The 13,853-nt window shown below is 44.8% G+C and overlaps 1 protein-coding gene across 1 annotated transcript in view; it reads left to right on the top strand.

The window, feature by feature from the left end:
- Positions 1-1,288: 1,288 nt before the first annotated feature.
- ARHGAP31 (Rho GTPase activating protein 31) overlaps positions 1,289-13,853 on the top strand; it is a 61,100-nt gene continuing 48,535 nt past the window's right edge. The window contains exon 1 of the mRNA XM_014890289.2: positions 1,289-2,263. Coding sequence (XP_014745775.1) covers positions 2,164-2,263 — 100 coding nt within the window. The 5' untranslated portion in view covers positions 1,289-2,163. The remainder of the gene's footprint in view (positions 2,264-13,853) is intronic.

The raw sequence follows: 13,853 nt of genomic DNA, 5'->3' as shown, positions 1-13,853 counted from the left end.
AGGTTCCTGAGAACAACCACTGGCGTGGTGGAGAGAGCTCAGTTTTCCTCCTTAGCCTGTGAGTGGGAGCAGAAGGCAGGGAGGTGACAGGCCAGACATCTCTATGACACATTCTGCAAATAATTTTCCTCTCAACCCATCAGATGTCAAGCTGTAAATTGGGGATAAAAATTATGATAATTGCAGTGATAAACTGCACAATCGGAGTTATAATTGTGCAAGGTCCCTCACTAGATCCCTTGGTGTTTTTTCTTATGTGTGAAGTGGCAATATCCAACACTTCTAAAGAAAAAGACACCATACCAACAGAACCTGAATTGATTTTGGAAGTGGTCAGATCTCAGAGAGAGGCTTGATTTCTCTGAAAAATTGCTCTCAAATGAGTAAGGTGGTGAGTTTGCAGAGGGGTTCCTCTGCCCTATGAGAGTGCAGAGCTGAGGCTTGTGAAGGGAGGTGGCTGAAGGGTGTCCTTGGCCCCATTTCCTGGCCAGTTTTCCTCCAAAACAAAACTACTTCTCTTGTCTTTGGCCTGATTTTTGGTAAAAAGCTGCAATACCCTATTTTTCATGTGTTTGTTCATTTTTTAACTCAGACCCATACAGCTACATTTGGCACAGAGTAAGAGGGGTCAATGAAGCCTTAAGAGAGTTAATTTTGTCTCCCTGAGCATGATGGTGGGCATACCCAGTCCTGTAAAGATCTAAATTTCTGGGATAAAAAACTGTGAAGTAAGTGCAAGGAACTGCTCTTATGAGGTGTACTGAAAACAGGACGAGAAAAGTGTTTGTGGTGTGAAGGGGGTGATGACACAGACAAGGCTCAGGGCCTGAAGGCAGGCCTGTCCCATTTCCCTTCTTGCTGTACTGAGTCATTTCAGCTCCTTATCTAAAATCCCTTAGGTCATCAGGAGGAGCCTTTTTTGAGAGGTGACTCAAAAGTATGTGAACTTAGATGCCCGGACAGCATCTGTTTCTGCTTGCCCGGGAGGATGAAGCCGAAGGTTTCCCTCTTCCCATCCTCTCTTTAATTTCCCAACTCTCTGTCCCCTTCTTGCACTTCAGCAGCTCCAGGCTGTACCTCTGTAGAGGAAGGCAGATCCTGCAGTGACAGTAATGCTGGAGGGCACGAAGGCGCCTTGCAGCGCAGGACTCGGCGCGCAGAGGCAGAGATTTATTGGAAAGGTTCCTGTTCTCTGTGCTCCTCGCCGGACCCTGCTCGGCCTTTGCCGAGCTGCGGGCTGGCAGAGCAGGAAGCTCCTGCCCGCGCCAGGGGCTGCGTCGTCCCGCAGTGATTTCCTCCCGGGCAGTTCGTTGTCTGCCGACTGTCAGGGCAAATCTTCCCTCTTCTTTCCCCGATCCCCCTCTCTATTCTTCAACTCCTCTCCTCGCCTTCCTCTGCCTCTCGCTCACACACACACACACACGCGCGCGCGCGCACTTTACTGCCAAAAACCGTCCTCCACCCCCCTCCTCAGCTAACTTCCTTTCAGCGCTTTTTTGAGCTGGATAATCCTAGGATTTGTAAAACGGGGGAAAGGAGACAGCGATCGAGCGGGAGTCAGGACAGGAAACTGTTTTCTCATTCCTCCAACTGTCCAAATCAGGAGGAGGGGAAGGGGGGGAGCCAACGAGGAGCCTTGTGCAGCCTCTTCCCCAGTCCCTTTTCATTAGTCCGTTTGAACTACCACTCTCCTCTGAAAGTCAAAAGGAGGACGACCAGACTGGGACTCCTTCTGCTGGAAGTGGCGGCAGCGTGGCTGACGAAACCCAAAAGGTGGCTGTGGAGGGTCCGGGATTGCGCTGAGAGGAAAGACGTCCCTTCATCATCTCCTACCTCCAACTTGCCAGCTCTGATGCGGGCACCCATCCACCACCCACTCGCCTCTGTTGAGAACCCTTCTGGGCTCAGGCTATGATCGCTGCTTCTGAGGGCTGTGGAGACTCCTCTCGCCCTGACCTTCTGCCACAGGAGCAGCCCAACATCTGGTGGGGATTAATGTTTACTTCTCTGGCTGGACGCTGTACGGGACCCCCGATGTTGCTCCCTGGGAGCGGGACACGGGCAGTGGTCTGAGGAGAAGAGCAAGAATTTTGTCGCCCAGCGTGAGGCCGGGGGGAGGGGGGCAAGGCAGGAGGGGGGTGAACCTCTTTAGGGACTAACCTCATGAAGAACAAGGGAGCCAAACAGAAACTCAAGAGGAAGGGAGCCGCGAGCGCATTCGGCTGCGACCTGACGGAATATCTCGAGAGCTCTGGGCAGGATGGTAAATGCTTCTTTATTCTCACTCTGATTGCGGAAAAGCCAAGCGTGTGTCCTCCTGTTCTTACTGGTAGGACTGCAAACCAGACCTTTCCAAAAGCTAAGCGTTAGACAACCTGGAGCTGATTTATCCTTGGGAAGTGGAGTCACTGCCCCATTACTCACAATGAATGAACTATCGGAAGATTGCTTTGATCAGGCATCTGCATGACCCTTGCATGAGTAGTGCTGTGTGTGTGGAAAGGACTGGGCTGGGGTTCTCGGGCTGCCTAAGTGTGTACATAGACAGCCCGATATCGGTTGTGATGCCCTCTCCCATCTGCCTGGCTGTGGAAGGGAGTAACAGGCTTTTAGGGAGTCAGGTTTGGAAATCTGAAATGTGCTCAGTGTTGCCTCCTCCAGGAATTCAAAATCCACCTTAAGTCCATGAGACTAGAATTTTGGAGGACTCTAGGAAGGAACTGGACTCCAGTGCAATTCCCCTGTTATCCTTGGACTGATGGATGGAGACAGGACAGAGACTGGGTTATGAGGTGGAGTATCGTGTGTGGTGTAGGAGGCATCTGAGCTAACATGTTCACCACTCTGCCTGTTGGCCTTCACTTCTTGTCCCCAAGATCTTCATGCTCCCATGTATTGAATGAGAACAGTAGCTCAGACAAGAGGTAACTCCAATAAAATAAAGGGGTCCTAAATCTTAAATGAATCCTTGATGAGGGAAGGAGCAGAACACTTTTTCTTAAAGTGGGTTGGATGACAGGAGAAGTGGTTGTGAGTTTGGCCAGCAGAAGGACCTTCAGTTTAGCAAGAGGAAAAAAAATAAATACATGCCTGTTACCATCTCTGATTTTAGCATTGTGATCCAGGTTTAGCATTATGTTCCAATTTGAATTAACCGATTCTAACAATGTCAGGTTATTTCCAGAAAAAAACAAAACAAAACAAAAAAGCCCAAACAAACAAAACCCCCCAAAGACCCCCAAACCAAAAATATTTCTAGCAGCAATGTCAGCTTTGTATTTGTTGATGTGTGTGGTTGATGAAATGCAGTGTGGAAACACACTGGCAGAGGGATCTACTGCATAACAGGAGTCCTTTCTGTTGCACAGTGAAGAGGGCAATAAATATGTCACTAAGATAAAATGTTATATACGTGTATTTATTTAGGTATGGGGAAACCAAACATTCAATTGCAATTCAATTGGTTGTCTGTAACAGGTACTGGATCTTTTAACTTATATAGCTCTTAACAGCAACTGAATTGAAATGTCAAAAAAATAACACACTTAATGAGCTGATGTCCCTTTGCCAGTGTGAGGCGCAGGCAGATAAATTCCATCCAGTGCTACTATGAACCTCTGTGGTGGGGGAACTATTTACAGCTGTTTACAGGAGCACTGGAAAACAACACAGGAAAGGTTGGCACAGGCAGTATATTCACTTGAAGCAGCAAAGGGAATTTTAAAGGCAAAAGTTACTGCAGTTGAAATTAGGCCAGACGAACAAAATCTATTATGTAAAATCCCATCTTTTATTTAAAAAAAGTAGTCTTTTGAGAACAAGAAGGAAGGACGTTTTCTCAAATTTCGTTTGTGGCATGTTTCACAGTTCCAATGTACTTATCTCTCCATGCTGAGGAGGGGTGGAGGAGAATAGGAAGTTCCTTTCCTTTATGCAGGACTGCAGTTTGTTCAGTAGCATATCCCATTGCCAGTACTGTGGGATCCAGAAATGAAAGACTCAGTTGTTATAGGTTTATTGTTAAGGGCATAAGTTAGATTGGAAGTTCCAATTCATCAGAACAAGGGGAAAAGAAATTAAAGTATTAGAGATGTTAATTTTGTTGGTAGTAGGACTCTCAGGATGAAGAGGAATGACCAAGAATGCTGAAGTGATGTCTTGGGGGAAAAAATGGAGGTTGAGATGTCACCAGGACATCACAAACTTGCAACCAAATTAGAAGAGAATTTAGGGTATGAGAGATGGTTGATCTGGGAAGAGTTGAATTGTCCTGCTAAGAATTATTTCCAGTGACAAGTCAATGCTCCTGTAAGCAGCAAGTTTTATAGGGACATAAAGCTGTAGCTTTCTCACTGCTTTACATAGTGTTGTGTGTTTAACTGGTGGGATGCAGGCTCAGGTTGTTCCCTACTAAGAAGCAACAACATTCCTAGACTGTTTCTGTATCTGAGAGTGATGAGGAGCAGGAGAGCACTTTGGCTGCCGTTCAGCAAACGTTTGATTGCGGACCTTTCTGAAAGCAGGTTTTAAAATGCACCCAGAAGGGTTAAATGGAAAAGAAGATGCTGTGGGCCCGGCAGGACGCGAGTCATACTGGCTGTGCTTTCAGTGCTCAGGTTTGCTTTACACCATCCCGAAGTGCCGTTGTGTGTGACGGGAGTTGCACAGGCAAGGAGAGGCCGAGACCTACGTTGCTGGTGCTGGCCAGGGGACCACAGGGGATGGCCAAGGCTAGTGCCGATTCCGTTTGGAATTTTCCCCTCTGGGTTAGTACATGACCTTTGCAGATAGGGGGTGCTGCACTACCTGTGCGATGCTTTGTGGAGGAGAGGCACAACTTGAGTCCCGACGTACTTCCGGTTGTTGACGAGCAATTTGTGCTTTCTGTAAGGACCTTAGTCTCTGTGTTGTTGCCAAATTCCAGTGGAGAGAATTATATCCTGCTAAAGGTATCAGCATTTCCTTTCTTCCCATTTAACTGTTTAATAATTCGCTATGGTTCACTTCAGAGAGAGCCAAAGATGCTGCTGTCTCCCTTAACAGATTCATGTACCTAAGCCTCTGTTAGAAAGAACTTTATGATAATACGATGAAAGCTGCAGCAGAACTACAAAGTATTTAAAAACGATCAAATAGGAAGACTTTAGAAGGTACAATGAAGCAGCTCAGGAGCCAAAAATGTGATCCAAAGCCCTTAGCCCTAAGTTGATTCTTCAGATCTGACACAGGTCAGTGGTGATGGGCAGATGTGGATGTCTGGTGGCTGGTTAGAAATTCAGATGTGTTGAATTTACTATGTTTCAAATCAGTTCTTGTCAGTACCACATTTGACCCTACTTGGCCTTTTCCTGCTGGCAGTCTCTGCACAGACACTAGTCACAGTCCTTATGGGGGCAGACTGCTATCAGTGCACACAGGTATTTAAAATCATGACTTAGGCCACAAAAACCACGACATAAAATCAATGCTGGCTTTTTGTCTGCTTTCTGTTTTCTGAAACTTCAGTGTGTATCTGGGTTATGTTTTCAAGTCTTTCTTTGGTAAGAGGGAAAAAAAAACTTCTCTTCCTCCTCACCATAATTATCAAACAATGGCTTAAATAGCAGCGTGTATGAGGACAAGCTCACATCAGACATAAGAGAATGATGGCTGGCAATACCAATGAGGAAAAGTTGTCTAATTTTTCGTAGTCCCTCCTGTGTCACTTCCAGCACTGAATCCACACTTGAAGGCAAGTGATCTTTTGGAATATAAAAGCTTCACTGGAAAGCAGTGTCCATGCCCAGACTTTGGACATGGATAGGCATCCATGCAGAAGGAAGTGAATACTAATGTCCTCTATTAAAATATTTTATTGTGCCAAACTTTATACATTGAAATGTATGAGCGCAGTGGGTCTAACAGATAGTAGTCTTGAAGGATTAACATTAGAGTCATGTTTTGGCCTCTTGATAAGCAGCTTGGTTTCCAGAGGAGAAAAATGCATTGTGCCTCTGCTGAATTCAGTGGGAGCTGCATATCAGGCACTCAGTTCCTGTAATAACAACAGTATAATTTTCTGGTGATGAATGCACTAGCAGAGAAGACAAGACACAAGTTTGTGCACCATCTTTAGCTGGGGCAGGACATTCTGAACTGCTTAAGAAAACAGTCACAAAGAACAGTCTTGCTTCTGGTTATATTACAGAAGTGTTCTAAGAGGACGCTGTTGTAAGAGTCAAAGCTGTTAAAGTGAGAGGAACTAAATCAAAAGGAAGTTTAATATTCCCAGTGCTTCTAACTGTGGGAGATTCAAGCTAGGATTTCAGGTATACAGCTAGGTACAACTTCCACTTTTTAAAATGGAAATGCACACAGAATTGGATTGTGATGGTAAAAGATAATCCAGTCTTTTGCATAGGAACTGCTACTGATCCAAACCTACCTTTGCTTCATATGGTTAGAGCCAGGTAGGACTTGGAAAAAGGCGGAATTATTCCCTTTGTTTTTTTGGTATGCTAGTGTCTAGGTCTTGGGCTAGAAGGTGTTACCAGGTCTGCATAAAGCCCAAATCTCACACTTGATGCCTTGTTCTTATGGTGCGGGTCAATTCTGTGTATCTGAGATTCCCCTGTTTGCTGGAGAGTTAATTCTGCTGTTGCTGTACCCCTCTGTGGTTTCTTCCACATCTGTTTCCTGCTTGCTGTTGTCTGGTTGGGATGCAATGAGCTCAGCTTTTCCCCTCAACCCCCTCCCACACTCCCCACAGCTCCCTCAATGGCTCTCATCCTGAGCCTGTAGCACCCAAAACACTTTCTATCTCTTAATCTAATTCAGCGTATTGGCTTTGTTTGTTACTTGCTTTAGAACAAGGGCTTCTTTTGAGAAGTACGTTTGAGAAGTGTTGAAGCCACCAACTCCCTTGTTCTCTCCACTTGAGGCTCCTTCTTGTCATGGCAGGGAGAGCAAGGCCAGCCAGCAGCACTCCCTGAGGTTGGAGAGGGAAGAAGAGCTGTTGTCTTCAAATGTAGACAGAGAGGCATGTGAGGAACCCTTACGAGTCCCTTGATTGTAGTATGGGAAAGGAGACAACAACATGGCTAGCCCATATGACACTCTTCTGTGCTGTGTGACTGTGCAGTGGTTGCTTCTGCCTTGTCACAACTGCATCTGAATGAAAGAATAAGGAAAGTTTGCATTTTGCATTAGTGGTCTCAAAAACATGGTAGCTCTTGCCAGCTCTGACTCCACAAGCATGTTCTTAAATGCATCTGAGAGCTGTGGTAGGCAAAGACTGCCGTAACATAGGCAAGTAGTTCTGAGGGAAAGTGGTAAAAATAATTTAGCAGTAACGTGTTGTGTACAAAGGAAAGGTGGGCTTAGATACTGCTTGCTTGTTTTGGTACAGCCCCTTAAGCACACTGTCCTCTGCATGATTTTGTCATCATGTGTTTCACTGTGAAGTGGCCTTGTCCATACGTGACTGGATAAGGAGTCTGTCACTCAGGAAAAAATATTCTTGCTTCAAGAACATACTCCCTTTGGAGCCAATCATTAAACCTGCTACGCAGATGAGAAGTAGCTTTTCTGGGCCTTGTGGCTTTTTTTCCTCACCCTTGCTTGTCTTTTGGGATAGGAGCATGCTGGGATGTGCATGAGAGTGCGTGCAAGTCCATAGCACAAATAAGTGTGTACCACACAAGGCTGCATTTGTGTTCACAAGGCTACATTTGTGTTGACTTATGACATTTTTTTAAGCTGCCTTTCCTGTAGTGATGTTTCAAAGTGAAGACATGCCCATACTTTCAGGTAGGTGCTTTTGGTTAGTGATGTATGCAAGAAATCCTGGGAAATTTGCTGAAGAATCATTAAAGTGGAGGAAAAAGACAAAGCTTTTTTTTTTTTAAGTCCCCTTGGAAAAATGAAAGTGCTACATGCTCATTTAATCTGTTGCAGAAAAATGGAGAGCTGCATTCATCCCGCTCTCAAAATTAAAATCTGTGGCACTGGCAATTTCTGTCTCACGAACTGATCAAGCTGAAAAGAAACCTTTTGTGGAGCCAAATTGCCTTTAATCTAGATCTCTTTCCTGACCTTCCTTACTTGGTGGCTGTGCAAACACCTGTCTCCATTCAAGGAAAGAAGTGGCAGGGGTTGGGAGGAGAACAGCACAAGAATGGCCTCTTGGACTGACTCAGAAATGCTTTAGTGCTCTTTTTTTTTGTGTGTGATGTGCTGCTGGGGTCTGATCTACATTTTCACACTGCTGATATGCTGGGAAGCCACATGGCCTGCACTTTGTGAGGTCTGTTCTTGGCTATAGTCATGGAGGCTGCGTGGATATTTAGGGCTACATCCCCTCATCTTTGTGACAGGAGCAAAAGGGACAGTTAACTCTGAAGTTTGGGGGGGAAAGAAGCGGAATTGTGTTATTGTACAGTGAAGTACAGCTGTGGCAGTGGAGCCTGAGAGCTGAGTATATGTAATGGCAGTTGGAGGATCTAGGCCGGGCTTTGAGGGGAAGACAGCTCCTTTCCATGGCTTTTCCATGTCTGCCAAAGTATGCCCCGTTGACAAGAGATGAGAAGCTTTGCTGCCAAAATGGATACTGTGGAGGAAATTATTAATAATATAAATTCTTGCATTTTCTCCACCCTCTCTCACAAGCGAAGTATCACATTTTGAGTACCAGATACCAGTGTCTATGGCAACAAGTGTGAGCAAAAAGGCACTGGGAACAACGGGAACAGAAGCCATCTGTTTGCTTCTGTTGCTTTGCTGTTCCTCCTTGTTTTTGATGATGTTTGTGTTACTTCCTCAATCTGTTTCTAGCTCCTGGGAGCTGGACCTTTGTCTCTCTGTGGCACGGTGTTACTGTTGTTCAACATTCATGTTGCAAGCTCAGGTCCTTGTTCTGTATTTACTTTCCATTGCTAGCTCTGTGTGATTAGCAGAGAACTCTTCCATGTTGCCTCCTGCTTTACATTTCTCTTACTGAGCATTGCAGGAGGCAGATGTGTGGTTTGCATGAACTGAGCCCTGCTTTGATCCTGCCTTCTCCCCCACCCCCTGCAAACAGCATAAATCACATCTTGCCTGCAGATTTTAGATTAGGACACATATTTTGATTTAGCAAATGTTTTCTCTTTGTTGGTAGCAGCTGATTTCCTCTGAACTTTGAAACCAAGGAGTAGGGACTTCACTGCTTGTGGTATCACAACTCTCAAAGGTTCAGGGAAACAGCTGTAGTGAATGAAAGACTGGCAGTGCACAGGGTGGATGTACAACACAGGTTGATCTAGACGTGATGAACAAGTCTGGGAGACTCCCATTGGTCTGGGGTGCTTGAGTCCCAAGCTTTGGTGTAGTCCTGGTTCTAGTTTGGAGAGCTCTGAAGGCATTCATCTGTAACTCAGACTTTGCATATATGATGCAGTTCTACAGCAGCAAGATTTGCTGGCAGTCAGGGTTGTGCCAAAAATTTATGTTCCAGTGTTTCTCCTTTAAAGGTAATAAGGGAAATGAAAACAGCCTGTCAGTAATTGTATAAGCAGCCCTACTCTAAAGGACTAGGATTGAGGTAGCTGTCAGATTGACTGCCCACATCATGGCTTGGACTGGATCTCTATCTGGAGGGTGATTAAAGGACGGAGAGCTACCAGCATCTGCCTCCAGTCCAGCACCACCAACCGGATACCATATACACTTAGAGCTCTGACATGGGAACCTACAGATACCTTCTTGCAATGCAAAGGCTGCTAAATGGCTGCACTGCAGGTTATTTCAAGGGCAACTAGTGCTCCTAGCCATCTACTAGTGGCTCCTTTCCATACATTTCCAGAGCCTCAAGCCTCAGCTATCCTTTGCTTGCATGCCAGAGTCTTCGGCTTCTCTGCTGATAACTTTAGTTAATGTGTTTTGCATTGTCGATGAAAAAAACACAAAAAACCAACAACCAAAAAACCTCAAACCAAAACAAAAAAAGAATCTGCAGTATGTTTGCAATGGACACAGATAGAGAACAGTGTAACATAAATTGAATTTAGTGTTAAATCAAATTACATTGTGCAATTGTGCTGACTGTATTTTTAACTTTCATACTTAATTCAATCATGTAGACTCTGTTTTCTACATTTATCTGAAACCACAAGCAGACTTTCTGATCTTCTGCATCAGTGTGATTGTGGATATGAAAGTACTTAACCATGGACTTTAGACGTACCTTTTTGTCAGATGTTGGGGCCTTTGCATATAATGAAGTTATTGACACCAATACGAACCTTCACTGTCACTCAAGTGCCGGATCACTGTTACCCCTGTGTGTAAGAGCAAGGAGTTCAGTCCCTAATGTTACAAGTCTTCTGGCACATAAATACACAGGGAAGTGCCAGACCTCTTCTGTTTCACCCAACTGCCTTGAGGACTGCAGCTGGATTAGTTTTCCCATTTTCACCCGAGTGGGGTACCTTTTGATTTTAACAGTGCGCTGAAAGGAGCAGTGCAAAACTCATGCTTTTTGCAGTTGCCTTCAGTTCCTCCAACTCAGTTGCTGTGATCCCATTTGGGAGCAGCCACCTGGCTTAGGCTCAAGCCAGCCTTCTTCCATCTTGGTGTTGCCAGCTGATTATGTGTGTGACAGACTCAGTTCTAGGCAATGTCAGGTTGGCTGGATGGCTGCCTCAACTTAGGTGAGTTAATGTTCATATAGGAAGAGTTACCTTAACAGCAGTATAAAATGTTACAGAATCACAGAATTACTGAGATGACCAGGGACTTCTTGAAATTAACTAGACCAAACCCTCTGCTCAAGCAGGGTCAGCTTGAGCCAGTCGCCCAGGAATGTGTCTGGTTGAATTTTTACTATCTCCACAGATGAAGACTCCGCAACCTCTGTGAGTAAACTGATCCAGCCTCAGACTACCATCAAAGTAAAAAAGTATTGTGTTCAGATGGAGTCATATGGTTTTTAATTTTTACATCTTATATTGTCAATAGGCACAACTGAGAATAGACTAGCTCCCTTCATTCCCTTCCAGCAGGTCCTCATTCACAATGATAGATCCTTCCTGATCCTTCTCTTATACAGGCTGAACAATCCCTGAACAATATCTCCTCATATGAGAGATACTCCAGTCTCTTAATCATCTCTGTGGCCCTGAGCTTAGCTTGCTCTGTAGAGCCCAGAGCTGTGGACTCAGACAGAACTCCCACTGTGGGCTCAGTAGTGCTGAGCAGAGGGGAAGGATCACCTCCCTCAACCTGCTGGCAACTCATCTCCTAACTCTTCTGATGTTCTTAGTAATCTATATAGTTACTAGCAGAGATTTTCCTTGGTATTCCAGTTTTTGCTGGCAATTCAATCAATAACTAACGTGCAATCAGGATGTTGTAAAGGATCCTTTCTGCCTTGCTTAATGCTCTTTCTGCCCTGGTTAATGCTCAAAAGGTATCATCTTTTCATAAAGAGACCCAGTTCTTTAATGGTTTCTGAAGTTTTGCTGCTGGTCAGCCCAAATAAATTAATTTATATAATGCTCTGCTATGCTGCATCTTCTGAAAGCCATGCAGAGCCTTGGCTTAATAGAAAGTCTACAGAAGATGTTTTGACGCAGCACGTCTTTCTCAGGTAATGTTTGTAAGAGCTACCCCTCTCCTCCTCCAAAGAAATGGTGCAGAGAACCAGGGCATTGTGGCTGAGCTCCTTTCTGCCAAAGCACGTCCAACAGACTGGAGAGTGAGAAACTGTGCTGCCAATATGGATACTGTGAGGGAAATTATTAATAATGCAAATCTTGCATTTTCTCCAAACACTCTCACATTTCGAGTCCCAGATACCAGCCTCTATGGCAACAAGGGAGAGCAGAAAGGCACTGAGAACAAGGGGAGAAGAAGCCATGTTACATCTCCAGCATGGGGATCGAACAAGGGGAGGGAAAACATCCATCCCTTTGCAGGATTCTCAGCTGTGTCTGCTGCTCTTAGAAATATGCCCTAAGCGACTGGCTTGGGTTCATAGCAATTTATCTGCAGCTCCTCACTGCCCTCTTCTACACTCGGGGCTCAGCTAACTAAATGCCTTTGGAAATGCTGTTATCTCCTGTGCTCTCTGGGGCCAGGGGCAGCATGGAGATTTATTGTTTGGAACAGGAGGCTTTGTTTGGTTCTATAAAGCACGGAAGAGTTAAAGAAAGAATAAAAAATTAACACCAAACCAAATGCAAAACTTGCTTTAAATCTCATGCTCTTTATTTGCTCTCTCCAATCTGGGAATGGGTACCTATTTTGTTTTGTAATGCCATTAGATACTGTCACATGAAGAAATGGTTAGAGGAGATATACCTCCATCTCTAGAAACAGAGATTGAACATCCAAATGGCCAGGAGATATTCCTGATGTAACTAAGTTGAGTAATTTCTTTCCTAAAGAGCATCAGGCAGGAAACCAGGTCAGCTTCTCCAATACAAACTTCATTTAAAGGATGCCACTGCTGGTTTTCACTAAACATAGCAGCATCGATACCACCTTTTTACCTGAAAGATGCTGAACATGCTCACAAACTTTCTATACATATGGGATGCCAGGTAGAGAATCCAGGCTGGATCTGTGCCTGAACTCACCATCTATATTCACTGGCTCATCAAAAAATGCTGATTTAGCAGACAGAACACTGGGAGGAAGGGGGTATGTGTGTATTTATGTGCAGCTGAATATTTCAGTTGGGATATTTTTGATACATTGGCATTCTGCATTTGCCATCTCATCAGTGAATGTGACTTTCAGTCCTGTTGCAGACAAGCAGCTTGGCCACACAACAGAGCCATCCAGCATGTGGAAAACCCTTTGCAGCACGTGCAACTAATGCTGGTTTTTCTATTCCTCTCCCATCATGTTGCTGCTGCTAGTGGTGGCAGTCACACCCCAGGAGGTTCAGAGGTGTGATCAGGCAGGGTGAGCTTCCTGCTTGAGCCCTTGCATCTGTGCTGCAATTTGTATGAAATAAATAAACTGTCAGTGGGACTGAATTGTTTACTTTCTTTGTGCAGAATCAGAGAGGGAAACAGCTTCACCATTTTGCTCTTTCTGTTTTTATCTTCTCAGTGTGCTCAAATTGGTAGTGGACTTTCCTTACCCTTGTTCTAGTCAGGTAATTTCAGAAACATGAGAGGTTAAATGAGAACAAACTCTTGTGAGATTTATTGCATCTTCTGCTTCTAATCAAGCCAGAAGAATAGAGCAACAGACTTATTTCTGTAATCCTGTTTCCTCCATTCCAGTCCCAACTAGAAACCAGAAGTACAACAAGGAGGAATGCAGCAAAAAAAAAAGGAAGAAAAAAAAGTTAAAAAAAAATGTCCTGGAATCTCTAAGAAGACCGTGGAGTTTGGCCAGAGGTGATGGCTCAGGGATGCAGAGGGGGTGTGGAGGATTCTCCCTTCTCTTAAGTTTTCAGTTCACCCTACTTAGTTGTATTTCTTACCTCCCCCTGTCCTCCCCTCCCCGTCTCCCTCCATTTCGATAACCTTATTGCCAGGATGGCAGTATGCACATATTGCCAAAGTCAATACATCAAGCTCTGTGCCTAAGGCAGACTTAGGAGCAGTAAATGAGAAGAGCTGGTCTTGATCCATTGAGTCCATCATTCTTCCCTCCTGGCTCGATAATGACTTACATACTGCTAAGGTTTACTGTGTAAAGCCACAAATGGGGGCTGAAATTAATTTAGGAAATTCAGTTCCATATCCTAGTAACTTCAATTTTGGGTCACACTCCAGACTTGCCAGAACCTAGATAAGGAATTGAATCCTCTGCAGCCCCAGCCGTAGATCAGGTGAGCGTAGGTGACCCCCAGTGCCTGCTGTTGTCCTTGAGGTGGC

The sequence above is a fragment of the Sturnus vulgaris genome, chromosome 2 (genome assembly GCF_052056855.1).
Source record: "Sturnus vulgaris isolate bStuVul1 chromosome 2, bStuVul1.hap1, whole genome shotgun sequence".
In the NCBI taxonomy this organism is placed as follows: domain Eukaryota; kingdom Metazoa; phylum Chordata; class Aves; order Passeriformes; family Sturnidae; genus Sturnus; species Sturnus vulgaris.
The sequence above is the reverse complement of the archived record's forward strand: the minus strand, read 5'-3'. Positions and strand labels throughout refer to the sequence as shown.